Source organism: Phaethon aethereus (genome assembly GCF_964289735.1).
Source record: "Phaethon aethereus genome assembly, chromosome: 14".
Lineage (NCBI taxonomy): Eukaryota > Metazoa > Chordata > Aves > Phaethontiformes > Phaethontidae > Phaethon > Phaethon aethereus.
Genome location: NC_138590.1, coordinates 14,520,346 through 14,546,246, shown reverse-complemented (window position 1 = coordinate 14,546,246; position 25,901 = coordinate 14,520,346). Strand labels below are relative to the sequence as shown.

Sequence of the window (25,901 nt, the reverse complement as noted above, 5' to 3'; positions counted from 1 at the left end):
TTATAGCAAAGACTAAAGGAAAAAAACCAAAGTACGATGGGTGGTTCTGGCACCCTGCTCCACACCATCCGTGAGTGTTTCAGAGGTAGCAGAGGGTGTGAACGTGACTTCTTCGCCCAGCGCTCCTGCTCCTTCCCAGCAGAGCAGGGTGAACCCTGGTACCCAGGAGCTTGAGCAACCTCGACCACTGGGACTGATGGGTATCAGGAGCACAGCCCCAGGCACTCTCCCTTGCTCAGCAGATGCAAATCCTCCCCAGTGCTTTGACAGCACCGAGTCTTTTGCTGAGACCTCAAGACACTCTCCGACCTCTTTATTTGGCTGCACATTTGATGGATGCTTCTGACCTGTTGACAGTGCCCAGTACCAAGCTGTCCCATAAACCAGGGTTTTCTTTTTTTTTTTTAATAACAGAGCTGAAATGTTGCAGCAGGAGGCAATATTGATTTTTGCAAAATGTTCTCTGTATTAATTTGTTGAGCTTTAAAATAAACCTGGGAGGCTGGTTTATCTCTCAGACCCATTTTTATTTGAGTTCCCAAAGTTTAGAGGTCTGGTTGATGTATGCCATGCTGATGTGGGTCTGTTTGCATCGCCATCGCTGGGACAGAAAGGCTTAGAGGAAATGGTGCTGGTCGCTGGCGCAGGTGGGGAGTTTGCTGCCTGATAAAGGGAAGGAGAGTGGCTGGCAGGAGGTTAAGGTTAAGGGCAAGGGTGGGAGAGGAGGTTGCCCATTGCTTCTCTGAGAGTGCTTTAGTGTCACCATAGCCAGGCTGGAGTGGTGGCTTTGGAGCAGAAGAAGGATATGGGTAAGTCCACCTTGGTGGGACTGGTTGTGCTGAGGAGTGAAGTGCTGCCATGAGCAAGGGGTGTGGGGGATCTCACGGGGCAAAGAGAAATAGGAGTGGAGCTCTGCAGCTGGAGCATGTGTGTGAAACCAGCTTTAAGCTATTGCCTTGTCCTGGGGAGGGCTGGTGGCTAAACAGCCCTGAGGGGCTGTGTTTGGGGGTGAGGCATTTGAGATGCTCTTGTAGGGCCCCTGAAATCAGATCACACCCCACTGAGCAGTTCATTTACTGAAAAGAGATGGAGGCTGCCTTCTCCTTGTGGCTTGGCAAAGGGCTTGGTTGCGGGAAGCGAGCCTGCACACGAGGAGGCCAGGACAGCATGGCAGTCCTCGGTGTGGGCTTCCCGTGCTGCCCAGAGTGCATCGCCTTCCCAAATCAAGCTGAGGTCACCGTTTCAACACTGCCTCTCCCCAGCTGCCAGCGTGCCCCGAGCCAGGATGGGCTGAGGAGGGAAGTGAGGTCTTGCAACCTGTTCCCTCCAGCAATGACTGCATGCACGTGGCTGCCGAGCAATGCGGGAGCTATTCGGAAGCCAAGGTTTGGCCCAAAAGGGGAGCAGAGCATCTGGGGTGTCCTGCTCTGGAGTGTCTTCAAACCGATCTGCTCTGGAGCAGCTGGCTGGGCTCAGCCCCTTGGCAGAGCATCCCGGGGTTGGCCAACCAGCCTGGCTTTTGCTCCCTTCTTCCTTGATTGTCCCTCTCCGATCTCATCGCTGACCGCAGGTGGTAGCAGGTGCCTTGCAAAAAAGGCAGATTGGAGCTACAGACTCGTGTGTGCGTGAGGGGGGGAAGAGCAAATCATCCTTGAAACAATGTCCCTTTTCAGAGCCTTGGCTCCTGGCAGGAATAATCAGTCCTCCCTGGGCGGCTCAGCCTGGCAGCAGCTCTGCCTAATCCTGCCCAAGTTGGGGCAAATCTGTGGGATTGCTCAGCCGTGGGGTGACATGAGATGCTTCTGCAGCCCATTTGGGGAGCTCCTGCAGCTTGTTGCGGCTCTGGAGGAGGCTGGGAGGAAAGGGAAGGTGATGTGCTTGCACGGGCAGGCACATCTGTATGGGCAGGCACATCTGCACGGGCAGGCAGGAGCACTTGGGAGGGGTGGGTTGTGCTCTGCTCTTAGGGCAGTCCCTGTGGCGAATGCTGAGGGTTGATCCGGCGTGGGGTTCAGGGAGCAATCGGTAGTCAACCTCAGTGGTCATCCACTGCGGGGTGCAAAGAGGACTGGCTACTTGTTTGTGGGTCAGTCTTGGTACCCTGGAGCCGGAATCAAGGCAGAGACCCGATCCCGGTGCGCTGCAGCGGCTGGCTGCAAGCAGCCCCGTGCCCCTGGACATAGTGATTGCAGAATGGCTGCCCTCACCCATGGGTGAAAAATAAGGGCTGTTCAAAGATTCTCAGGGTCTGAATAATCCCGTTTCCTCCGAGCGGAGGAAAAGACAGCATGATCGTGCTCTCTGGAGCTGTTTGCAATAGTGCTGCTCACATTACAGGGGTGTGTGTGCGTGCAGAGATTTAATTTCAGGAGTTGTCAACAATGCATGTTCACTGGGGACTTCTTTTTGCAAGTGAATCTTGTGCTGTTTTGGATGTAATGTTCATTGTTTGAAATGCCCTCCTGGAGTTTTTCCCCTACCAACTTTTATCTGTCTCCGCCATCATAAATATCGTCTCATTTTCTCTTTCAAATGGGTCCTGGAATGAATGCTGTGGGCTGTCTTGTACCCCAGACTGGGGAATTCAGGTTTTATTTGCAACATGCCAGGGAATTTTATTTTCTAGTAACGACTTGTGCTGTAATTGTGAACTTCCTCTTACAACAGAGCTCTACCTCCCCGCTCCCCTGGTGAATGCTTGCTTTGGGAATGGAGGCTGGAGCAGTGCTGGTGTTTTTCAGTGGATTTACTATAGTCTCCTTGAAATTCCCAGAGTTTTAGCAAAGCTGCTGCAGGAGGACGGGGACTTGGACACCTTTTACTGCACAGCATCTGGAGGGGGAGATGCAGGAAGGGCCATCGCGGCTGCACCTGCCCCGCAGGGAGGATGGAGGGAAGGAGAGTCCCCTCTTACCTGCTCCACCTTCTGCCTTCCCTCCCCAGCTCCTGTTTTCCACTTCCTTTGCCTCCTCTAGGCAAGCCTGGCCCTGGGTCACCCCTCCTAATCGGAGATCAAAGCCAAGCTCACGCTGCGGAGCTGGCAGGGCGGGCAGCGCTGCCCTGTCGCCTGCCCTGCACGCTGCCTGCCCGACTTGTGCCTGCCGGTGTTGCCTGACGGCTGCAATTAGGATGGGAGAGAAAAGTTTACTTAACCTGCTCCTGCCAGACCCCAGGGTGATGAAAGATGTTTTTTAAAGGCAGCGAGATAGGGCTGGGGAGGGGATCAAAGGCATCCTGCCTGCCTGCAGAAGCAGTTGGCGATGTAAGTGCAGGGCTGCGCTCTCCGAGGCGATGCTCAGCCCTGCACCCCTCGCCCTCCCAGTCCTGCTCGCGCTTCCCCCGGCCACAGCGCTGACTCCGGACCTGCTGCTCCCAGCGCCGCTCCCCGGGGGAGGCAGCTCCGGGCTATGCCGAGGACGGACACCCCTTTGCCACCAACCCCTTCTCCTGCCTCCCCACAGGGAGGTGGCTGTGTTTCCTGGCTCGGGGGGCTCTCTGGCCCCTCCTGGGGGGACACGCAGCATCCTGGTGTGCCGCTTCCCGGGGCAGAGCTGCAGAAATTGCGTTGCCATTAAAATGCAGCTTGCACTGCCTGGCAAGCGTGGAGCAGCCTCTGTTCCCACGGACTCATTTACCTGCTTGGAAGTGGAAAGTGTTCAGTACCTGGCGGGCTCTGCTGAGCTAATTAATTTATTTAATAACGATGCTTAGCTGCTCTCCAGGCCTAGCTGCTTTGCATCCCAAAGGGTGATGATTTTTTTTTTGGTAAGAAATTCCCAGTGGAGATGCGCATGGTTTATTTATATAGATAGATACGTTGTTGTTGTTGTTGTTCTCCATTTTGTACAGCATCTTGCACAACAGGGCTCTGGCTCTGTAACCCTGCTCTGACACGCTGTTGTCATACGTCTGAGCACTGCCACCGGTCTGGGGACACCCCTGCTCAACCGCTCTGTGAATCCTGTGGGCTCTGCCCTTTGGGAGAGTAAGTCCCAGGGCCCCATGAACCAGAGGAGCTGCAGCATGAGCTAATGATCCAGCTTAATTAACCTGAAATCTTCCGAGGATTTGCAGTCACTAGAGGGAGACAGGGGAGCCCCTGCTGCGAGCTTGGGTGTGAATGATTCATGGGCGCCCTGTTTCCCTTCCTCTGCAGTCCCCGGGAAGAAATCCAGCTGGCTCGGGGGGGTGCGGGAGGACACCCTGCCAGCTTTCCATCATGACTGTTGTCATTTCAGCATTGATGCTCCCAGCTGATGCCTCCCCCTCAGCTGCAGCTGGCTGGAAGTAGGGACCAGGCTGTGCCCCAGACTAGGGACATGCATTTCCTAGCAGGGATTAGGAAAGCCTTGTTACCTTACTGGGAACCTCTGCCCGTTTTTCCTGCTGCCCCTGGCAAGGCTGTTGGGACAGTTGACTTCAGGGAGCTTGTGTCTTGTTGCAACACAAAATGGAAATGCTGATCAAGGCTGCCTTGCCTTCAGGGACAAGCAAGAAAACATGGGTGTGGGAAAAAGTCTGTTATACTGTAGGGCAGGTGCAGGGCATGCAACTGGAATTACCCAAAGCAGTGCCCATGGGAGTATCTAGGCGCTGGCGACATCGGCTCACTGCTGGGTTATGGGTGCAGGTCTTGCCCTTGCTGCCCCGGGGGTCAGAGGGGAGAGGAAGAACGTGCCATGGGTTGGTTTGCCCAGAGTCCGGCCAGTGCCGTTGTCTGGCACGGGTGCATCTCTGCCAGAGCCTGGCTCTGCGGCGGAGTTCAGCAAAACGCACCCTGGCATCATCCAGCCCAAACCTTAGGTGACCATCCTGTTCACATCAGGACTTCTATGGGTAGAAGAAAAATCTCCCAGCGCTGTGGCTAGATGAGGATCTTTTCCACTTGAGCTCAGCCAGGGCTGGGATGCACCATCCTCGTCAGCATAACGAGGTGCCCATTGCTCCCAGGGTGGGCTCGCTCGCCCGATGTTGTTCCCCAGTTAGATGTTGCTCTCTAACTGCTCTGCACAAGTTTGCTTTCCTCTTTGCCCTGAGACAGAACTGGGTGTTCCCATGACTTCTACCCCCAGTTTGTGCCCGGGCGGGTTGCTCTCCTCCTCATGTTCCCAATTCCTACCCCAAATTGCATTTTTCTCTGCCGGTGAGTCACGCGTTGTACTGTTGCAATACTCACCTTGCCACGACCTCTGTGGGAGCCGTGTCCCTGCATGCAGGAGCTCATTTTGGGCGCAGTGATTCAGCTCGGATCAGAGGACTTGCGCCTCTTCCCTGTGCCCAGCTGTGTGTACCCAAGAAAGCATTTCTGCCTAGTGGGGAGTGAATCACCCAGGAGTGGCTTACCCAGCCCTGCCTGCTGCGAGCAGGAAGGGGAACGGGAGGAGAGGAGAAGGGGAACGCGGCTGGGAATTCACTGGCAGGGAAACCTTCCTCCTGCACTTGGGACCGGGGCCACTTTGCGATGCAACACTTGGGCTTTGGGTTGCAGAGGAAGAAGAGTCAAGTGGAGATGTAGCATTTGGTTGCTGTTGTATGGGCCTGCAGGCCACCCCGGCGTCTGCAGAGAGCAGCCAGTGCCTGCCCCGCTCTGACTGCATGGGCTGCAGCTTGCCTCCAGCCTGGTGCCTTGCTCTCTGCTGATGCTTCAGGCAAGCTGGGACATGGCCACTGCGGTGAGGACGTCCGCTTTGTCAGGCGTTGAGCTGATGCTGGGCTGATCTCTCTGCCGGTTCCCACAGCCGCTCGCTGGAGCCAGCGGCTGGGGATTTTCCAAGCAGGGGCGCGGGTTTGGGGCCATCCTGCCTGCTCAGCTGTCACCTCCAACAGGCAGTGGGTGGCATTTTGAGTGGAGGGAGCAAGCTTTCATCGTGTTCTTTCTGCTGTGTTATTTCACTTGCTGTGGTCTGCATTTGCTGAACACCGGCCCAGAGCAGTTAAAGGCATCTAACTTAGGAACTGCTAGAATAAATATAAGTTGTGGCAATGACATCAGTTTTAAAAGAAAGCCACTTGGTGAGTCTTCCTCTTTGACCTGTCTGTTTGGTGCACTCTGTGGCATGGCAAGCATTACTCACTTGGAGCAAAATCATTTTTGCACTACCAGGTCCTGGCAGAAGGGAGCTGGGAGCTGCGGGTAAGGCTGCTTTGGGGTCCCCAAAAAGCTGATGTGATGGATGAGTCTGGTGAGCATCTTTTAGATGGGATTTGCAAAAATATGTCCCTATCAGGTCAGAGCAGCCTTATGGCCAGTCACTGAACAGCCTCCTGGCCTGGGAAGCTGTGGGTGCAGCCTGGGAGCACCCAGGCAAAGGGTAGGACCAAGGTGTCGGGGATCACAGTTAGCCCACCCGTGGCTGCCCCACGCAGAGCTGTGCTCTTAGGTGCCTCCCAGGCTCCATGCTTGGCTGTGGGTCTGACTTGAGTTTTCCAATGGGAATATCAGTCGGGATCGCTGGGCCTTGCTGCTGGCTCCATTCAGTCTGCCCGAGGAGTGATCTGGACAGCAGCAGAGCTGTGTCTGATCTGGAAACAGGACCCTGAAGGACAGCGTTGATGCGCTCACCTGTATGACCCCACCCTGTGTCACATCAGGCTCAGCTCGTTGCCTTCATTTTCAAGATGCATCGTGGCTTATCCTACCTGGCCAAGCATCCTTTATTTGGTACCAAGCAATGGGCTGTTGCCTCCTGGGCTTGGGAAGAAGGCTTCTAACCTCCTCTCAGGTGGTGTCACCATCCTTCAGGCACCTTCTTTGTGCTGTTACCGCTGGAAGACACATGCACGTGTGCGCAGTTGGTGCTGAGGTGTCCCAGGACAAGGGCTGTGAAATGCTGTGGAAATACATATGATCAATAACTGCATGGGATGAATCGCAGATACACGTCTGGGGCAAGGGACCCACAGCTCATGTATTTCTGGCACAGGAATCAAGTGTCTTAATGAAATCACAACCCCCAAAAGTTAAATAATAAATCTGACACTGATAGGTGTGGGTAGGGAATTTCCTGCAAACAGCTGACTATAAACATGGCTATTAATATTATTCTGAGAGGATCTTGTTCATGATTTATTAGACCTGTGTGGGACAGGCCCATAGAAGACACATGGAATAAATCAGGTGAAACCCTGAAATGCCCTTGAGCTGGTTCAACCCCTGCTACCGCAGCGAGGGCAGTGGGAGCGCGGCAGCCTGCAGGGAGGCTTTCCACGGGCATGCGGCAGTGCCGGCCAGGATGGGGTCTACGGTCTGCCGACGGGACCTGGGATTCAGAGAGGATGTGAGCAGGAGGCTGGGAGGTGAGTTGTGAGGAGCTTGGCCCTTCCTGGGACCTGAAACGGCCGGGCTACAGCAGCGTGCAGCTCCGTGCTGCCCATGGAGGATGGGGGGTGGGAAGGAGGCATGTTGCTACAGTTCCGTCATTACCACATCCAAAATTATCATTCGTATAAACAAGGTGAGCAAGCAAACCTCAGGACAAACCGGGACTCGCCTGGGGGAAGCAGGGAAAAGGCAGGAGCCACCAGGCGAGGGGGAGAGGGGTTGTATGGGGGACTGCTCCTTCGGGAGGTGGGCTGCTGTCGCTGGCACTGCGGTTTAACCCACCTCACCTGACCATGCTCTGAGGCTGCTGGACACTCTTGCAACGATCGCACGATGTGTCCGAATTTCTCCTGGTGCAGTTTGGCAGGGGAAGGGGTGGATGTAAAGGAGCTGGGGGTACCTGGGGGGCAGCTCTGCTGTGCTGATGTAGGAACTTCTCCTTAGCCCCAGGCAATTATCCAGCAGCAATTATCTCCTGTGGGTGCCACCCAGAGCGAAGCTCTCACTGGATTTTATTTCCTGGGCATATAACGACTTGCCTGAAGAAAGCTCTGCTGCAAAGCCTGCATCACCCTGCTGTGCGCGTTAGTACGAGGGTTTGCGCCCGGCGGACCTGCGCTCGGACGCGTGCTAGCGAGCCGCCTCTGCGGAGGGCACTGAAGCAGCAAAGGGACCGTCTGCTTGGGCTCCAGAGCACCCTGGGTGGAGGTTTAAAGCCTAGGCCAGTATGTTGGTGCAAATTATCTTCTCATTCAGCATCCCCACCTCCTGCCCATGCTGGTGGGCCTTTTCCGTCCATGGTTGTATAGGGAGGACCTAGCTCCATGGGGCCCAGTGCTGCACTAAAAAATGAACATTGTGTAGCATCACTGCCCCAGGTGGGCTGAGGGTGGAGATTTGGCACTGAGATTTAGGAGAGATCATCAGGTATTAGGTGGCTTTTAGCAGGGAATTAACCCAAGGGCTCACACAGCAGGGCTCTGGAGGGGGTGTCTGTGCTTCGAGTGGCTGAGCTGACCATTGGGGTCATTCTGCCTTCTGAGGGGCTTTCCCTGGTGCCTGGAGAGCATCTCCTTTCAGTTGCATTTTCTTACTGTTAGTTTCTTTTAATGGGAAATTAAGTAGTTCTGGGGACATGTTGATATAAAAAGGAGAACAAAATGGGGAGTTTGCTCTCATGATAAATCAGGTACCCTGCTAGGGTCTCTTCCTCAACACCAGTGTCTGAACTTGTTTAGGTTTTGGTAAGGAGGTAAATGACATCTTTATTTGACATGTATCTATTTGTGCTGCAGGCAAACAGTTTGAACATCCTGGGTATCAAATCAGAGGGGTAAAGTCCTTGAAATGAGGAACTCCAAGCACCAGGAGAGCAGGAATTGAGAAATAACCAGTTCCTTGACTGCCCATGGGAAACCCAGCCTTCTAGTTAGCTTCAGCACAAACTTTGCAGCCATGTAGGCAGGCAGATGGATGGTTGAGATCTTCTAATACATATTGGCCAATACTGACATGGTTTGGCATATGTGTGCATAGGGTGACTGTGAGTAGCCTAAATATGGTTGTTGGGCAATAGTTTGCTGTTATACAAATAACACAGATGTTGCACAACCAGGGAGGGGTAATTCTTCAGGTGTCCCAGTGCCTTGGCTGTAGCTCTGCTCGACTGAGAGTCCTGCCAGAGCAATGCTGTGGGAGCACAACGCAGGGTACATGGTGCTCCTTAATGTCATGTCTTGTTGTAGGCACAGGGGACAGATCCTGCACCCTATCTCTTTTGCACTGGTGTCACAGGCAGAAGGGAATGGTGTGCCTGGCTACATGACACGCTGCTGGCAGAGGTGCCTGTCCTCTGTCCATCAGCCACCCATTGTCCCTTCATTTAGCATCGGTTGGAGCTACTCAAGGGCATGGGAGCTGTGGCTGTCCCATCAACAGACATAGGACTGTTCCCAGATAAGCTTGGGGCCAAGGTTTTTATTGAGTTTTAAGTGTGGAGAACCTTATGCTTACAGCCCCAGGGTGCAAGGAGCCCAGGCTGGCTGCAGCTGGGAACACACCCCATCGTGTCGATGCACTTTGGCTCTGCTGCTCGCTGCTGCTGGGTAGTCTGGCACCGTGAGGTGTTCAGATATGGATCAGCACTGGCTGATCCTTAATCAGGCCCAGATTGCTATTATTGTCCTCTTAATACTCCCTAAGCTGGTTATAGAGGAAATTCTACTTTAGATGCTACCGCGGGCTCCCTGCAAGTCCTTAGCACAGCTCATCGTAGTACCAGTTTCAGCAACATGCAGGATTCCCAAATGAATAGAAAGTTATGGGGCATAGCTTTGTTAGGCTCTTGGAAAGGATTTCCCTCTGCGAAAGCAGAACTCGGTTGATGGAAGAAATTATAAAGGCATTAGGAGTGAATGCACCTCTGTGGCAGATGGAAAGGGCAGCAAAGCGGTACACGAGAGCGCAGTGGAGCTGGACTCTGTGTCGGCACCTGTGCAAGCTCTCTGGGCTGGGGTACAGGCAAGGCCAGGGGTGCCCGGAGCTGGAGGAGGGAGAGCCGAGCACCCTGGCTTTGTGAAGTTTTCTCTGTGCCCTTGGGAGCCCGTCCCAGGGCAGATCAGCCTTTGCAGCCCCTGGGTCTGAGGGAAGCTGGGACCTGCGAGGCATCACTGACTGTGGCTGACCCTCAGGTGAGGGGACGAGCCATCAGCCCGCCACTTATTTGGCTGCATCCCCAAGGGGCCTGATTCAGGGTTGCTTTAGACCATTAAGTCCAAGGGACTTAAGGTGGACAGAAACTACCTGCTGGGGTACACTCTCCCCTGGCTGTCCATGTGTGGTTTCAGGGGTAAACCAGCTGCTTGAAGAGCACCTTGAAGAACCTGTGCTGGGCACGCACTGCAGATCTGGCTGTGAATCCTGGGGAAGAGGACATCCATCAGGCCGAGTGCCTTGGGTCAAGGCTGGTGTAAAGTGAGGGACAGGCCCTAGTTCCCAGAAACATGTGCATTGAGCCAAAGCTTGCAGTGCTCGTAGAGAGCAGGCCAGGCCAGGCTCAGCTCTGAAGCCCCGGCTGAATGTGCTCTGGCATACCCAGCATAGCGTGTGTGCGTGGACATCAGCCCCCCAGTGCACAGGGGAGACATTTGCTTCTCAGCAACAGGATTTGAAATTCTTCTGCTCTTTGTTTTCTGGCAGAATGGGAGAATATGTGGATCCTCACAAGCTCTAATATCTTTGATTTATCTCCTTTCTCTAAATGCCTGAGATCATTAAGGACAGGGAAAAGAAAGCCTCTTATCTGACTGCCAGCAGCACTGAAAGGGCCCTCTATATTACCTTGTGGTTTATAATTTCCAAAGTATTTCTGTCCAAACTTACCAGAGGACCGAAAGGCTGTAGGGAACACAGAAACAACAGCATGGACACAGCTTGCCCTTGCTTATACAGGAATGGAGCAGCATTCGCAAGGCAATTAGAGCATGGGTTTTCTGCGGTCACGTGAGCACCAGATGGACAAATACCCTGTAAACTCTTAACGTGGATGTACCTGGCCAAAGTCTTTGTCTGCTGTGGATTTATGCATGTATGGACTGTTTAAACAGAGTGTAAAGGCAAAAGTGGCAGCAGCTGGTTGCACAGAAGGGCCAATCTTTCTGAGCGTGCGAGGAAGCTTTTATTCTTAGGGAGATATGTGGACCCGTGTGAGGCTCAGGAGACAGTAAACTGAAGGTGGGGGAAAGTCTGCTCTCTGCCAGGGCCTTTGATGAGAGCCAATTCTGAAGGTAGAGTTAATTCTGAGGGAAAGAACATAGGTGTTTGGGTGGTTTCAGGATCAAGGGATTGCCTTCAAAGCTGATTGGGCATCTTGTGTTAACCTAGGGTAGGTGGTGTAATGTAAATAAAACAAGTGACCTGCAAAATACACCAGGACTTCACATCACTGCTTTCTCTTCTGCTAGGCAGCCAGCATGCAGAGGTTCAGGCATCGACTGTCGGTTGGCAGGGGAACAGTACTGATGCAAGTGTATGGCGCCAACAATAGAGAAAGCAACGACAAAGTTGCGCATGTAGAGAATGGCTGTGTTGATGTACATAGAATAAATACACGAGCACACACATATGTCAGAACATCTTTGTAAGGTGCTGAAGCAGAAGTTTATGCAGAATGTATTTATGTGGAAATACATCTTGAGTTAGTAAACAGCAGTTTGCGCTCTTCTCCATGTATGAACATAGATGCCTTTCATGGCATAGTATGAACATGACTAAGGGGGAGTACTCCTCCTAATTGAGATCAGAAAAGATATGGAAGCACATAAAAGAGGGAGATTACACATTCTTGTAAAACCTTCAAAGATGAATTCATGCAGTGGTTTACAAATATGCGGGGTGGGGGGAAGAGATGTACCCAAACACATCAACAGGGAATTATACTCATGGAGAGATGAGCAGTACCCCTCTCTTTTTGGATGTACCTTTAATACATTTGTGATGATAATTAAAGCCCCGTTTGGGTGTTAGGTCTTGCAATTTACTGTGGTCTTATAAATCTTTCAGCAATTTGAAATCTGCAGTGAACAAAGGTATTGCAAAGGTTTGGAATAGAAACAAAGAGAAGGAGCTGCACCGCATTCGGCAGAGGGTACCTTGGTCTCTCTGGAAAGAACAGCTGATAGGTAGGAAGAGTAGGAGGTCCCACAGGGCTTTGCAGACAAAAAGACCCTAGTTCCTCCCCCTGAAGGGAAACATCCATCTCAAGTACCTTGCCTCTCTGGCTGGCTCTTACGGTCATGGAGGGGATCATCGGCAGGCTGAACTCTCCCCGAAGGGGTAGATGTTTTCCAGTGGCTCCACGCCTTCCTGAGGACACTGAATGTGGGAGGGATGAATGTGGGCCTGGAAAGCCACCTGTGAGGTAGGCGGTGTTGTTGGAAGCTGTGGGTGGAGGTGGGCAGAGAGTGCAGCTGGGAGTAGACAGAAGCGGGGTGGAGGTGTTTTTTGGGGTGTAACTGGAAGGGGAAATGGAGCTGGTGAGGGATATACCTGTAAGTGACAGAGAAATGGAGCAAAAATAATTATGTTGAATGGGTGGCTGTGGCAAAAGGCACTGGAACAGAGAAGAAAAACAGAGACTGTGGGACAGTCTGGAAGGAAGAGCTAGAGGTCTGGAGGACTGGATAGAGACACAGAGAGGAGGAGGAAAAAAGAGGTCACAAGGATTCAGAGAACAAAGAAGAGATCCCTCTAGGAGGATGAACAAGTGTGAGAGGCAGGTGGACAAGGGCCAGGAAGATGGCTCCACCACAGAGCATCCCTGCTGCAGGGTGCACCCAGGTGGCTGATTGGGGAGGGACCTTAAGGAGCAATCTCTTCCCGACCAGTCTAAGCGTCTGGCCTGCTGGCAGTGAGAGCATTGCAATGTCTGTGGACATGCACAAACCACAGCTCTTCCCTACCCTCTTCATGACCCTGTCAGGGTGCTCTCACTCACTGCCTCCAGGACGTCAACAGGCTGTGTCAGCAAGCAAAAGGTTGAGGGCTTGGTCTACAGTAGAGCTGTGGCTGCAGTGTGTTGGAGCCTGAGTGACCACCGAAGTCCTGGATGGCTCCTAAGTTTCATCAACAGGAGTTAAAGCTCCTCTTTGGAAAACACAGCTGGGAGGCAGACAGGCATGGTCTTGGGGGAAGGATGAGACTCAGGTGAGAAACTAAAACAGTGCATGGCGTGCAGGGAAAATCAGTCATTGCATTGCTGCCCTCCTTCCAAAGGGCAGAAAAGGGGCATCTTGAGGACAGTTGGCTTCGCAAGAGACGTGATACCTCATCATGCTCCCATGTATGTGCTACTGCCTGAGCAGGCAACAAGAAAGTCTTATTGAGGGTCCCACAGCTAAGGAAAGAAGGGGAGATTGGGACAATACCTGGGGGCCAGAACAGCACCCAGCACTGTGGGCGATGGCCAGGCTGCCCTGCCACCATGAGGGCAGGGAAATGGGGAGGGGTCAGCACAGGGGTGGGACTGTTGCAGAGATACATGATCTGCCTCTAGCCCAGCAGTATCTGCCACATCACACATGCTAATCCAGTCCTTGTCAGTCAGACTCCTTGCTTGTGCCACCCTCTTTGGGGTTTGTTTTGCTACTCCAACACTGAACTGGTTTTCTTCCACTCTTTGGCCAGCTTGCCTGATGTTCAGTTGATGTTTGGTGGTACAGTGGTGACAGCAGTCCTGACTACTTCTGCCAAGAAATCAAAGCTGAAGAAGGTGGAGATGTTGGTAGGACTGAGGGGTGGAGAGACACCACAGACCATCTGCAGAGAGCATGGAGTTGTCTGTGCAGTCAACAGTGAACACCATGATTTGCCTGGTGGAGATGGTGATTTCTGGCTTCCTTTCTAGAATGAGATCACTCATTGGATTCCCACCAAGAAATCAGCACTCCCTCCTGCAAATGGTTCAACCCTGCTGCGGGCATCTGTGCTGATTATCGCTGTAGATGAGTCCCCAAGAATGCCAAGGGGCTGATTCTTCAGTGAATTGAAGCCTGACCACTTGTGGGTGGATAAGAAAGTAGATAAAAGGATGAAGAGCTTGGTCAGTCAGTTCTTCCCTGTGTTGGAATGACTCTCGTCTTCACCAGGGTCAGGGGATATGGGAGGCACTGAAAATGAGCAACGTGAGCAAAACTGGAAATGAGTAAAAGCCAGTGGGAGGTTTTGAATTTTTTTATTTTTTCAAATGATCACCTGTGTGATCATCATTTCACCGTTTCCCAAGCAGCACATGGCTTAATTCTGGGTTCTGCAAGGAAGAAAGCTTTTTGTTGACAGGCTACTTCTGATCCTCTAAATAATCTACAAGAAATACACCCATCTCTTCTGAGGCAACTCAGGATCAAACTAAAAGTACTTGGATAATAGCTCTGACCCCACAGCTAATCCTGTTCCTGGGGTGCCTGCATATAAATTGACTCAGGCAGGCAGCTGAGAGCCTTTGATTACGCTCCTCTGCGGGTCTCTAGAGGAAGCCCCAAGAGATCAGTGCCTGCTCCTTCCCAGCACCTGTGGCTGAGAGGGGAAGGAGAGACTGATGGGGCCAGGAGAACGAAGGCTGATATTAGCCTGTGGGTGAGCGATGGGCTTGCCAAAGAGGTGGGAAGCAGAGCCTCCTGTTTAGCTCTTGGGAAGGTTGACTTCACTCCAGAGAGATGGGGATAGAGCTGGGGTGGCTACTGGCTGTGGCACGTCTCTGGTGATTTAGATCTGGAGATAGCGGGGAGGTTGCTTTGGCTCCCGGAAACCCCAGCAGAGAGAGGCAGAAAATCCCTTTCAGCATTTCCTGGGAAGCCTTGTGGGCTCTGGAGAAGACAGGCTGGGAAATGGGCAGGAGAGATGGGTGTCCAACCCCACATAGCCTGGGGCACTCAGAGAAGCTTCTTCCCTGAGCCCCGTGCAGCCGGCTTGGCGGGACGGATGGGAGACAGGGAGAGGGTGTGCAGAAACGGGCATGGGGTTTGGTTGGCAGCAGGGTTGGAATGGGTGACATACAGAGGCAACCACAGGGTTGTGGCTTGGGTTAACAAGCCCAGCTCCTGTTCTCTGTGGGGCTCGTGGGGAGGTGTCTGTGGGCTGCTGCGGAGCTGGGAAGAATCACAACTGCCTGGACTCAACTTTACCCTGGTGTAATGGTAGCTGGGATGGAAGGGGCTTGTGCAAGGATGAGTTGATTCCAGGGAGAAGCAAGAGAGGAAGCAGAACAAGGAAGTAGAAGAGTAAACTTGTCAGATAACCCAAGAAACCCTGTTTGTGTGTGTGTGCATTAAGCACAGCTCTGCCATAGAATAGTTTGGGTTGGAGGGGACCTTTAAAGGTCATCTAGTCCAACTTCCGTGCAGTCTCCGTTCTGTCTGCATGGAAGGGGAAGATCTTTGCTCTCCCACCTGGGAGGAAAGAGCAGACATTTACAAAGAAGCAGCTGCAGGGATGCCAAGGCAGGTTCATCCACTCTTTTTGCAGATCCTTTGGCACAACTTGTAGAAGGAATATTTTGCAGCGGGGGTCTTGCCTCATCCCCACCTCGTTCCCTCTGCCCCTGTGCCTGCCAGGCACAGACGATCCCTCGCTGGCCCCTCCCTGGGTCCGCTCACAAGCCTCCCCAGATGGGGCCGGATCGGGAAGCCAGGCCTCTCCCAGCTTTGGCAGCCCAAGGCTGGCCTTTCCCCAGCAATTCAACCATTCCTCCTCTCCCGAACGGAACGTGCCCTGACACCTTTGCCTTGAACCGAATTGCATTCAAGAGCCTGGGTTTGCCCACACATGTTAAAGGTAGGGCTGGAGGCAAAAAGCAGGGAAAGCCAGCCACAGCTCCAGCATGGAGGAAGAGGGGAGCCAGAGCTGGGCGCTTGCTGTGGAAGGGGGGCTGGCTACTGGCGCAGCTGGAGCAGCAATGCGTACGCTGGCTTCCCATCACAGCTCCTTTCCAGAAGAGTCCCTCCTCATCCAACATTTGGTTTTTCAAGACAGGATTGAGTATCCTTGGAGAGATGAACCATGTGGAGGAGGAGGGCTTGATCTGCCAGGGGTTCATTGCCATGGCACTGCAGCTGCCTGGTGGTGATGGGGGTCTGGAGGCAGGGGTGGAGGGAGCGGGAGAAGGGACGGGCATAGCGGCGTGGGAGTGCTGGGCTGAGCCCAGAAGTGCTGAGGGCTGCGGAGGATGCTTGGCACTTGCTGGCGTGCTCCTCCCCAGAGGGCTTGCCCGTGTGGGCAGCAGCACGGGCAGGGGTTTGCAGGTGTTAGCTGTACACGGCACGCTTTCACCCTTGCCAGTTTCATGTAGAGGCAGCCAAGGAGAGGCTTGGTCTTCTCCCCTTCTCTTTTGCTCTTTGCATATGGAGGGGGGCTAATACCTTCATGCTCCTTCCAGTCTGCCCAGTGTGCCAGCATCTCCAGGGCTGAAGTCTGCCAGCAGCCAGCACTGGCTTGAGAACATCTGTATGTGCAAGCCCTGTGTTACGGCTAATGTGCAAAGGATATGGGCATCTGCCTCTGAGGAGGAGTGAACCAGAACCCTCCAGATTTTCCCTCTGATTATTACAGCATGTTTCTTCCTGCCACAGGTAGTTCATCAGATGCCAGCTGCCAGGCTAAGGAGAAGGATGCAAACAAGACATGTTAAGTAAAATACTCCAGCATCCAACCTGGATGAGCAAGCAGTAAAGGAAAAGGAAATTATTCCTGTGGAGCAGGATAAAGGCTCACCAAACAGGCTGCATGTGGGCAGCGCTCAGAATAGGGAACGGCTCTTTGAAGGGCATGAAAATCTGCACCAGAGCTAAAACCTGGAGCTGGCTCCCAGGTGATGGGGGAATCAGCTGATGATAGATAAGGGATTTCATTAGGGATACCATGACCAAGAGGAAACAACAGGAATCCTGCAGGATGCATCCTGCTGCTCAAGCCCAAGCAGACGGGGCATGATTACAGCAGTGATTAGTGCAGCAGAGCAGCAGGACTGGGTCAGACCAAAGGTCTACCTTGACTCATCTCTGCACCCAACAGCAGATGCTTCAAGAAGAGGGAGCATAGCAAATATGGGGTGATATTTGCCCCAGATATTAACTCAGCTTCCAGGCTCAGGTACTCCTGAGCTGAAGCAGCTCTTCTGTGGACATTAACGTTGGGGAGAAAGAGCTTTCGGTTTCCAGAAGACCCCTCAATTCATGGGAGGAAAATGCGCCATGTGGCTGGTCAGCACTGGATGCTCATTCTAGGAGTCCTGTCTTGTTTTTACACTCCTCCTGGCTGTGAAATGTCCTACGAGTGGCTGGTACAGCCCCAGCCATCAGGGATTGTCCCACCGGGCACGGCTGCGGTGCCGTGGCTGCCCTGGGCAGGCCGCAGATGGCTACCATCGTGCTGTGGTCAGGCTTGGCTTTGCACGCGGAGTATTTCAGCCCCATAGCTGACGGCAGCAAAGTCTCCAAAACCCAGGCAGTAAAGGTGATCTGTGAGGTGTTTGGACAAGAAGTAACAGGAAACTTGTATAGCGTCTCGGGTCCAACTGAAGCAGTGATCAAAAGGAATATGAAATTAAGAAAAATGTAGGGAATGCACACAAAAATGTGTCCTGGGGCAAGTCATTTCCCAAGAATCACAGAATCAGAGTTTCTGCGATTCTTTGGAGCACAATACCGAGGCGGACAAAAAGTGGGCTTAATTGGGAAATGGCCATGGTTTATGTGGTAGGCCATGAAATAGAAAGTAATGTAGCTTCTCCATGGCCAATGCAGAAACTGGGTGGTCTCTGACACAAATTAGTACGTACTGTGCAATTACCTTGGCACCAGAGCATCTGGGAGGCAGACATAGTGCGGCTCCTGTTAGACTTCAGCATCGCTGTGCAGCAAAGTACTTGTCCGTGTGTCCTCGCTCTGTTTGTCAATGCTACCTGGAGGAATGTGATGTCTGCGGTTTTATGCCCCATCAAATTGAGTTAAAACTAGTTAGTAGGCTCAAAAATTAGAGGGAATGGTACTAGGACAGGCAGACTGGTCAACAAAACACAAAGCCTGGGATCATATAGGCTATGTGTCCTTTAGGCTAAGTGGTCCGTGCTCCAGAAAGGCTGGGGGAGGTTGGGGGCGATGGGACGGGACGGGATGGGATTGCCAAGCGTGGTGGGGACGTAGCCCTGAAAGGGACCAAGCGCTGCATTTTGCGAGGCCACGTCCCGCTGCTGCTGAGATGCTCCGCTGCGAAGGGCAAAGCCCCGAGCTGGGCGATGGGCCCGCGGGAGCGGGTCCCGCCTCGCGCCCCGGCAGCCCCTGCCCCAGCGGGGGAGTCACGAACCCGCCCGCCTGCCCCGGGACACCCGTCCCTTGCCCTGCCGCTCCCCCCGCCGGCCGCGTCGCGCCGCTGCCGCCGCGCCGGAGTGGAGGAGACCGGCCCGGCGGTGGAGGAGTGGGCGCCTCCCGCAACCTGGGCGGGGGCAGAGGGCTGTCCGCCTCCACCCCGCTCTCCCTCCAGGCCGGCCGCAGGGAGATGTGTCCCCTGAAATGTTTTCCTCCGGCGTCGTCTCTTCGCTGGAGATAGGGCTTGTTTTTACCGAGTTTGTCCGTCTTTGGCTGGTTTAAGCCAAAAGAAGGCTCTGCAGTGGATGTGGGCAGTTCAGGAGTGGCTCGACAAGCCAGAGCTGGGCAGAGGGATGATGGTGGTCCTGGCACCGTCCCACGGTCCCAGGGACCCACCCTGCTCCAGACCCAGTGGGTCATGGTGAGATTCCCCCACATCTGGGCGTGCTTTAACTGCTGTGAGAGATACCTAACTGCTGGGAACAGTAACTCCAAAAAACTGCTGGATAAGCAGTAACGCCATCAACCCCACCACCAAGGGCCATCTGAATATGGGTCAAAGCCCTTGGTTATATGGCTCAGTCTCTTTTGCAGAACTGATTTTAGCTAATGAGGCATGAGCATGTGTGAAATACCAGCCCTCATGCATGCTTTGGGGTGGGCTTAGCCCAGTGAGTTTCCAGTGGCAGCATTACCTAAGGCAGAAGCATTTCTGGGTGATTTCTGCAGATGTTGAGCCTGGGAGTCCAGGCTGTTGTGGGCGTGTGACTGGCATCGTCACAGTGATCCTGGCTTGTCACCTCTTTGCATCACCTGCATTTTGAATGTTTAAGCCACAAACCTTAATGCAGCATTTATGCCATAGTTCGCTTCTTTCATGAAAGTAAGAGTCAGGAAAACAGACAGAAAGCTGCTAATTCCTTTGTCTTTCCCATCTTTTCTCTGTTGAATGCAGGCAGGACAATGCTCAGTGAGCTGCCCTGTGGTGCTGCCCTGAATAACTACAGCTGAATTAACCATGTCTGCCTGCAGATGCACCGTAGCACTCGGGTCAGATTGTGTCAGGCTGGTTTTGGATCCAGAGCTCTCCGTTATTTCTCTGTTTTCTTTTCTTCAAGTTTGCAAACTGCGTCCTCAGTCAGTGCTAACCACAGGGAGAATTTCCACTTGGAAAGTACAGGCAAGTTTCTTTACTGCTGTGCAGGCACTGGAAGGCTCGATTTCGGCTGTAACAGGGAAAGGGCTGTTCTGTTCCACCCTCGCTGACCGTCTAGGTCTGAATGCTTCAAAAGGCCAGCTTATTCCTCAAGTCCTGATGTAACCCCATGTATGGCATTTGCCCCGAGGCAGTGAAATTCCAGCAACTTGATACTTCAGGCTATGACCTTTGAAGGGTTAAGGGAGGCCCAGCTGCAACCTCCTGAGCTCGCTTTGATGCTCGGTTAAAGCCAGGACAGCTGCACTTGTAATAGCACTGAGCTGGGTCCTTTGGGCTCTGCTAGACTGCCAGACATGAGTTTTGTCCCCTGGGATGGACATGGCCTTGGAGATGGATCCCTTCGCCTTCCTGAGCCGGGACAGCCGGCTTTCCTGGTGGAGCGTGCTGACTTTCCTGAGCGTGCTGTGATTTAGAGCCAATTCCTGCACAAGGGGAAGGCAGAGGGGAGAAGGGCTGGAAAGCCTTCCCTTGCACGGGAGCGAAGCCGCCCGAGTCCGTCCGGCGGCGCAGGTGGGGAAGGCTGGAGCTGGAAGGAATACGGCTGTGTCTTGGCGGGGGAGCGTGAGCAGGAGTTTCTGGCTGAGAGGGAGCGACTGGAAAGCAGGTTTGCCCAGGGTGGCCGCTCTCCTCCGGTCCTCGCCTGTCTTCCTGTCCTCCCCCCTGCCCAAATGCTTTCTCGCCAGCTCCCCTGGCCCGGAGGTGGTTCGGCAGCCGAGGGCTGCTGCAGCCGGCTGCATCTCGCGGTACCCCTCGCTGTGCCAGGCCTGCCACATCGCAGTGCCAACCTCCGAGGCGGGGAGGCATCACTGTGTCTCCATCGAGAACCCCCCCTCTGGCTAACGGCTCCGGGAAGCGAGCGTGGCCGGGTGGGACGAGTCCTGGGGTTCAAGGCAGGGGGGAAAAACCTTCACCTGGCGCCTCTGGGCAGCAGGTTACCCACTGGGCTCAAACCGCTTGACAAAGCACCTGCAAAGTCACCGTCCCCAATGGGACCTGCCCAGGGCTCTGCAGCCGGGAGCGAGCCCGGGCAGGGTCTGACCCTACAGCTCCGCGTGGAGCCCACGCACCCAGCAAGGGGCTGTTAACAGCGGGACCTCACAGCTTAACCAGAGCTCTTGCAGCATGGGTATTTTTAGCCTGTGCAAATGAGAGCGTTTATTTTCTACTGTTGTGCCTTTTCGCCTTTCCCAGGGATTTTATTGCTCATGAGAGCAAGGCCTCGGAGCCGTGCGAGCGTCTGTGCTGGCTGCGGCAGTGACCCTGTCTGCCGCCATTGCTCCAGCTCCATCTGCCCATGCGTTACCCATCCGATATCCCCCCACGAGCCCGTTTACAGTTGAGGTGATGGGCTGTGACTGGCAGAAGCACCTCAGCTTACCTTGGACCAGACTCTTCTCTGGGGCTGGGGTGCCTGTGTTACAACCTGAGCGCGTGCGTGGGGCTGGCGGTGCATGTGCGATCCCCCTCGTCGGGGTGGGATGGAACAGAGGAACATTGCAAGCTCGTTTATTGTCAGTGTTTCAAATCAGTATTTTTTATTACAGAGACTCATCAGGTTGCTCACACTGTGGCAGGAATTTAATAATATAAGGCACAGGGAATATTCAGAGGTAAAAAAAAGAGTTGTCAGCCTGTGAGACTTAACCATGCCTTTGCTCCTGTCAGGACCCTCTCTATAAAGCAAAATCCAAATACCTTCTCCCTTCCCTCCCGCCCATCCCTTAAACCCCAAAATCCACAACAGGAAAAAAAATATTACAGCCTTTCCCTCAAGCGTGTGGCAAGCACGCCTCTTTCTGAGCAGAAATGTCCCTTCCAAGCCTGACACAGCTTCCCTGGGAGAGCAGGGCTGGAATTTAAACACAACCAAGGCAGAGGTGAGAAGTGCTCAAGGGCACCGTGATGTGGGGAGAGCCAAGAGCTTTATCTCAGCTACAGCAGAATGGCAACAGCAAGGTCAGCCCCACGCACCCCAGGGGAACAGGCGGCCGCACTCAAGCTCCCTTTGCAGCACAGAAAACACAACAGCAGTATGGTCACTGAGTAATTGTAAAGCACGTAGCAATTTCAAACCTTTATTTTTCGAGAGGATTTTACAGGATGGGATGCGTTTCATTATATTTGTTTTAAATTTTGTGTGTTTTCCTATCTGTTTGATTAGCCCTTCTTTTTGTGCCCAGTGATTGTTAAATTCAAGCCCTGGGAATGAAAAAAAAAAAAAGGAAAACAAAATCCTTCCACTCTATGTCTTTTTCACCCCTCTCCCTACCACAAGCTGGGTGACCACAACGTCACCCACAGCTGCTCTGCTCGAAAAGCCCAATCCTCCTACATCCTCTGGCTCTGCCTTCCCTTGCTGGCGGTCTGTAACTGGGGCCGGTGAATCAGCTGAGAGGTCTTTGCGTCTACACTGGCATGTCCAAGAACATGCTGTTAGTAAGAAGTTAAGAGAAGTGAATCCAAGAGCGGATACAGAGACAGAGCAGATATTTAGGACAGGAACAGGGTCAGTCAATGGTAAAGACATGTCAGAGAGAGAAAGGGCTGGTAAGAGCGTGTGGAAACAGCTGAGTGAGTAATCTAGTGGTGATAGATTAGGCTATGAATGAGGACTGTTATTTCTCTTAGCACCGTTACTACATATGTTTAGATCTATATTAGCACCTTGTTCCCAGGGAAAAACAAAACAAAACAAAAGCGGTTTAAAAACCGAAGGAAGTGGGAAGGTTACAACAAGACAAAGTTGGCAGCAAAGAAGGAAGCTGGGAGTTTAGATCACAAGATCCTTGTCTATGTCCTCTGTGGAAGGAAAAGAGAGGGACGAGGTTAGGAGGCAGATGCTGCCCTGGACCCGCATGCTCCCAGGGTCCCAGTGCTCCTGCGATCCCCCCTCCCCGCTCTCCCCTGCTTTTCCCTCCCCAGGACTGGCTGTAATGCATTGCTTCATCCTGAGTGGGGGCTTTGGGGGTGCTTTTCGGTGTCCCCTCCATCCCCATTCCCTCCCTACTCAGTACTTACGCTCCTTAATGCCGAAGCAGCTGGCCCACTCCTCCAGGGCGATGTACTTGTCGTTGTCCAGGTCGCAAGCCTCGAAGAAGCGGGTGGTGCAGTGCTCCATGGGGATGAGGGGGGCACGGAGCGGGGCCAGCTCAGTGTGGGACAGGTACCTGCCAAGGTGACCGCATGGTCAACGTGCCGCCCGCCAGCGCCAGCCGCCCTCCCATGGGAGCAGAGATGCTCTGCTGGCCCCAGCTCCCCGTCTGGTTTGGCTGCTGTCCCAGTGCCCTCCCAGTATCTGCCACTGAGTGTCATGAAGGTCAAGGACTGGCATCTGCTTTTGCAAGTGCCTGTACCAGTCACAAAACAGCCAGCAGCTGGGGGTCCTCACCAGCTGCCCCCACCCCATGGGTCTGTGTGTGTGATGGCTCTCGCACCCGACGCCAGCTCACGGCTAAGCCAGCAGCTGCTCTTTCAGCTGTTGAAGTTATCCTGGGGTCTTTGGACTAAGATATTTTGGGGAACTGTCATACGACAGTAAATCTGAGAAGACAGAAACTCCACACCCAAGGGAGATGGGAGCAGCTGGGCTGGGGGTGGTCCCTCTTTCTGCAGTAGAGCATTTTGCAGAAGGCAAAACTGCCTCTGGTTTGCCAAAAACCCAGCCTGGCTTGCCCCAGACCCTGCCAGATATGTGCGGAGGTTGTCCCTCCACAGCGCTTTACCTGTGCCTCTGCCACCAGCCCACCCACTTGTGTCACATCTCCAGCCTGCCTTGTCACCATCTGCCACCAAATCAACCTGGTCCTCAGTCAGGAAAGGGTCCTGGCAGGGGCCTCCATCCTGCTCTGCCGACACTCACCCATCGATGGGGTGCTGGTCCAGCTGTCCGAACTGCCAGTGCACGGGGAAGATGTACATGTTGTAGTTCTTCTCAAAATCGCGGGCCAGTAGCTCCACAGTGTGGTCACCGGCCTCCAGGCGCTTCTCGTTCTCGTGGATCTTCTTCACCTGCCACAGGAGAGGCCAGGGAGACCTTGTCAGCACGGGAATGGGGTGCAGCCCGGGAAGGGCTTTACACAGGGTGCCCACAGGTCATTCTGGGTGGGCTCCCCGTGTGTGCTGAACTCTGTTGATGGGGTGAGCTCCCAGGCTCCCGCCCCAGTCCCTCCTCACCTTGAGCTTCTGCTTCTCGGTCAGCAGGTTGTTGTCCTCATCGCGCTCATAGAGGGTGATCAGCACGTTCTTGAGCCAGTCCCGCATGCGCAGGGGGAACTCGGTCAGCTCCGTGTCGAGGCAGGCGGGGATGACTGGAAGCCATACACGGTGGTCAGCACAGCGCCTGGGCATGCAGCCCCAGACCCCTGACACACAGCCCCAGTGCCCTCCCACCTCAGCCCTGCGTCTGCCTGGACCTTTGGTGTCCCTGAGCCCATGGGCAAGGGGTCTGTGCTCAGCTTAGGGGTCCCCTTGTCTGAGGGATGGCTCCACTTACATTTGCAAGGCCCAATGTAGTCCAAGTGCAGCTTGTGTCCTTTCTTGGTTCCCTCCAAGGTGCACTTGGTGGCAAAGAAATGGCAGGAGGAGTCGTAGGTTTTGTTGTCGGTGCCGCAGACCTGCACAGGATGGGGAGATGCTGCATGAGGGACAGTGAAGCCCAGCCCTGCTGCGGGGTCGGCAGGGAGAGCCTCCAAATGAGGTGTTTAACTTGTTTCCTGGGGTGGATAACAGCCCCTTGGTCACTACTGGCTGAGGCGGGATGGGGACCTGCCACCCTGACTCTGCCTGTCTCCCCCACCATCTCTGACAATGTCCCATGTAAGGTCTCTCCCCGTGCCGGTCCATCAAGCAGCTTCTGCCCTCACCTTCTCGAAGACGCCGGCGGTGGCTGGGCAGCTGGAGGGGTCCTGGCACACACACATGGGCGAGTTGTTGTCATCCACCTCGCACACTTTGCCGTGCTTGCAGTGATGGTTCTGGCAGGGGTCTGGGAGATGGCAGGGAGCAAAGTCAGAGCCTGCCCCATCCTCACCTCCCACAAGCTGCCCAGGGGCATCTCAGCACAGAGGGAAGAGAGACACTTCACCAGACACAGCCCCAAGCATCTCTCCTTGCACTGAGATGATGTGAGGGTCTCCAGAAGCCCATGGTAGCCCTTGAGCTAATCCTGGGCTCCTTTCTGTAGCCACAAAATGCAATGGCTTTTCTGTTGCAAAAAAGGGGTTACGGAGAATCCAGTGCAGGAAAGAGGTCATGTACCTCTTTTGCTTTTAAGTGTGCATCTAGGTTGGTGTAATCCTTGTGCTACAGCCCTTCCCAAAGAAGTCCCTCACTGTTTGGGGTGGCTAAAGCTCCCCAGGGGAAGGATGGTGTCTCTGCCTGCTGGAGAGCAGGGGAAAAGCGACTTACTCTCTGCGACAATCTCCTCTACATCCTCTGTGGGTTCCTCGAACTCTCCCACCTCCACCTGGACCGGGTTAGCCCCCACGGGCTCCTGCAAAAGAGGTCAGTGTTTCTGGTAGAAGTGCAAAAAGAGCTGGGCTCCATTCCTGGGGGGCAGAGCAGCCCCCCTATTGCCCCTGCTCCCCCATGCTTCAGAGGTGCTCTTCCCAGGGTGGTGGGTGCTGCAAGGGATGGGTGATGAAGAGGAGCAGAGTCACCTACCTCTGTGGTGGGGTCTTCGATGACCTCTGTCTCATCAGGCAGAGCCTCCTGCTGCAGGGGAAAAGGACCATGAGCCAGGGTCCATGGGGAGGATGGTCCCAAGGGGGGTGACCCTCAGGTTTCCTCTCCCCTCGCAGCCCCCCCATCCCTCAGGGCTTTATTCATTATAAAAGAAAATCCCCATCAGATATGTCGGACAGACAACCCTGACAGCAGAGAAGCTCTGTTGTCTCCCATACTTACCGGTGCAGCCAGGGCTTTGCCTGCCAGGCAGAGAAGGAAAAAAATCCAGACCCTCATCTTTCAGGAAACCCTGAATAAAGGAGAGGAAAAGGAGGGATGAGGAAGGAGGCCGCCGTGTGCCACTCGGCTCCAGGCTGAGCTCGCGGCTGGCGGTCCGACACTTAGAAAAGGGTGTTCTCGTCGTTTCCTGCCTCATCTGTTCAGTATTACAGACCCACATGCTGGCTTTTCTAGCCGAAACCTTAAGCCAAATCATGTTTCCAAGGCAAATTCTTTTGGTTTTGCAAACCAGGATGGCGGCGACTTAGATTTCTGTTGCTTTCCTGGATGCCTTTAGAAAAATTGCACTCAAAATGGCAGTTCCCCTGTCCTTCACAGGATTTTCTTGGACAAAAAAAAATAAATTTCATGTTAATAGCCCCTGATATGAGCCCCAGGTATGGGCAACAAAACTCTCTACCGTTTTATTTGTCAATCAGAGGAGAAATTAAAGTGGAAGAAGGAAAGAGAGAACAGAGAGACAGTGAGATGAGGCACTTGAGAATTAAATCCCATAGAAAACCCCTTCCCACATGGACACAGGGATCCCTATCTCTAGGGA

At 53.7% G+C, this 25,901-nt stretch overlaps 1 protein-coding gene across 1 annotated transcript; it reads right to left on the bottom strand.

Annotated features, from left to right (window-relative positions):
- Positions 1 to 22,166: 22,166 nt before the first annotated feature.
- Positions 22,167 to 25,357, bottom strand: SPARC (secreted protein acidic and cysteine rich; the record flags this gene model as incomplete). Its single annotated transcript, XM_082006244.1, has 9 exons — positions 22,167 to 22,195; positions 22,415 to 22,563; positions 23,256 to 23,404; positions 23,570 to 23,703; positions 23,889 to 24,009; positions 24,259 to 24,380; positions 24,803 to 24,887; positions 25,058 to 25,108; positions 25,301 to 25,357. The coding sequence occupies 9 exons, from the start codon at positions 25,355 to 25,357 to the stop codon at positions 22,167 to 22,169; spliced, it is 897 nt and encodes a 298-aa protein (XP_081862370.1).
- Positions 25,358 to 25,901: the final 544 nt, after the last annotated feature.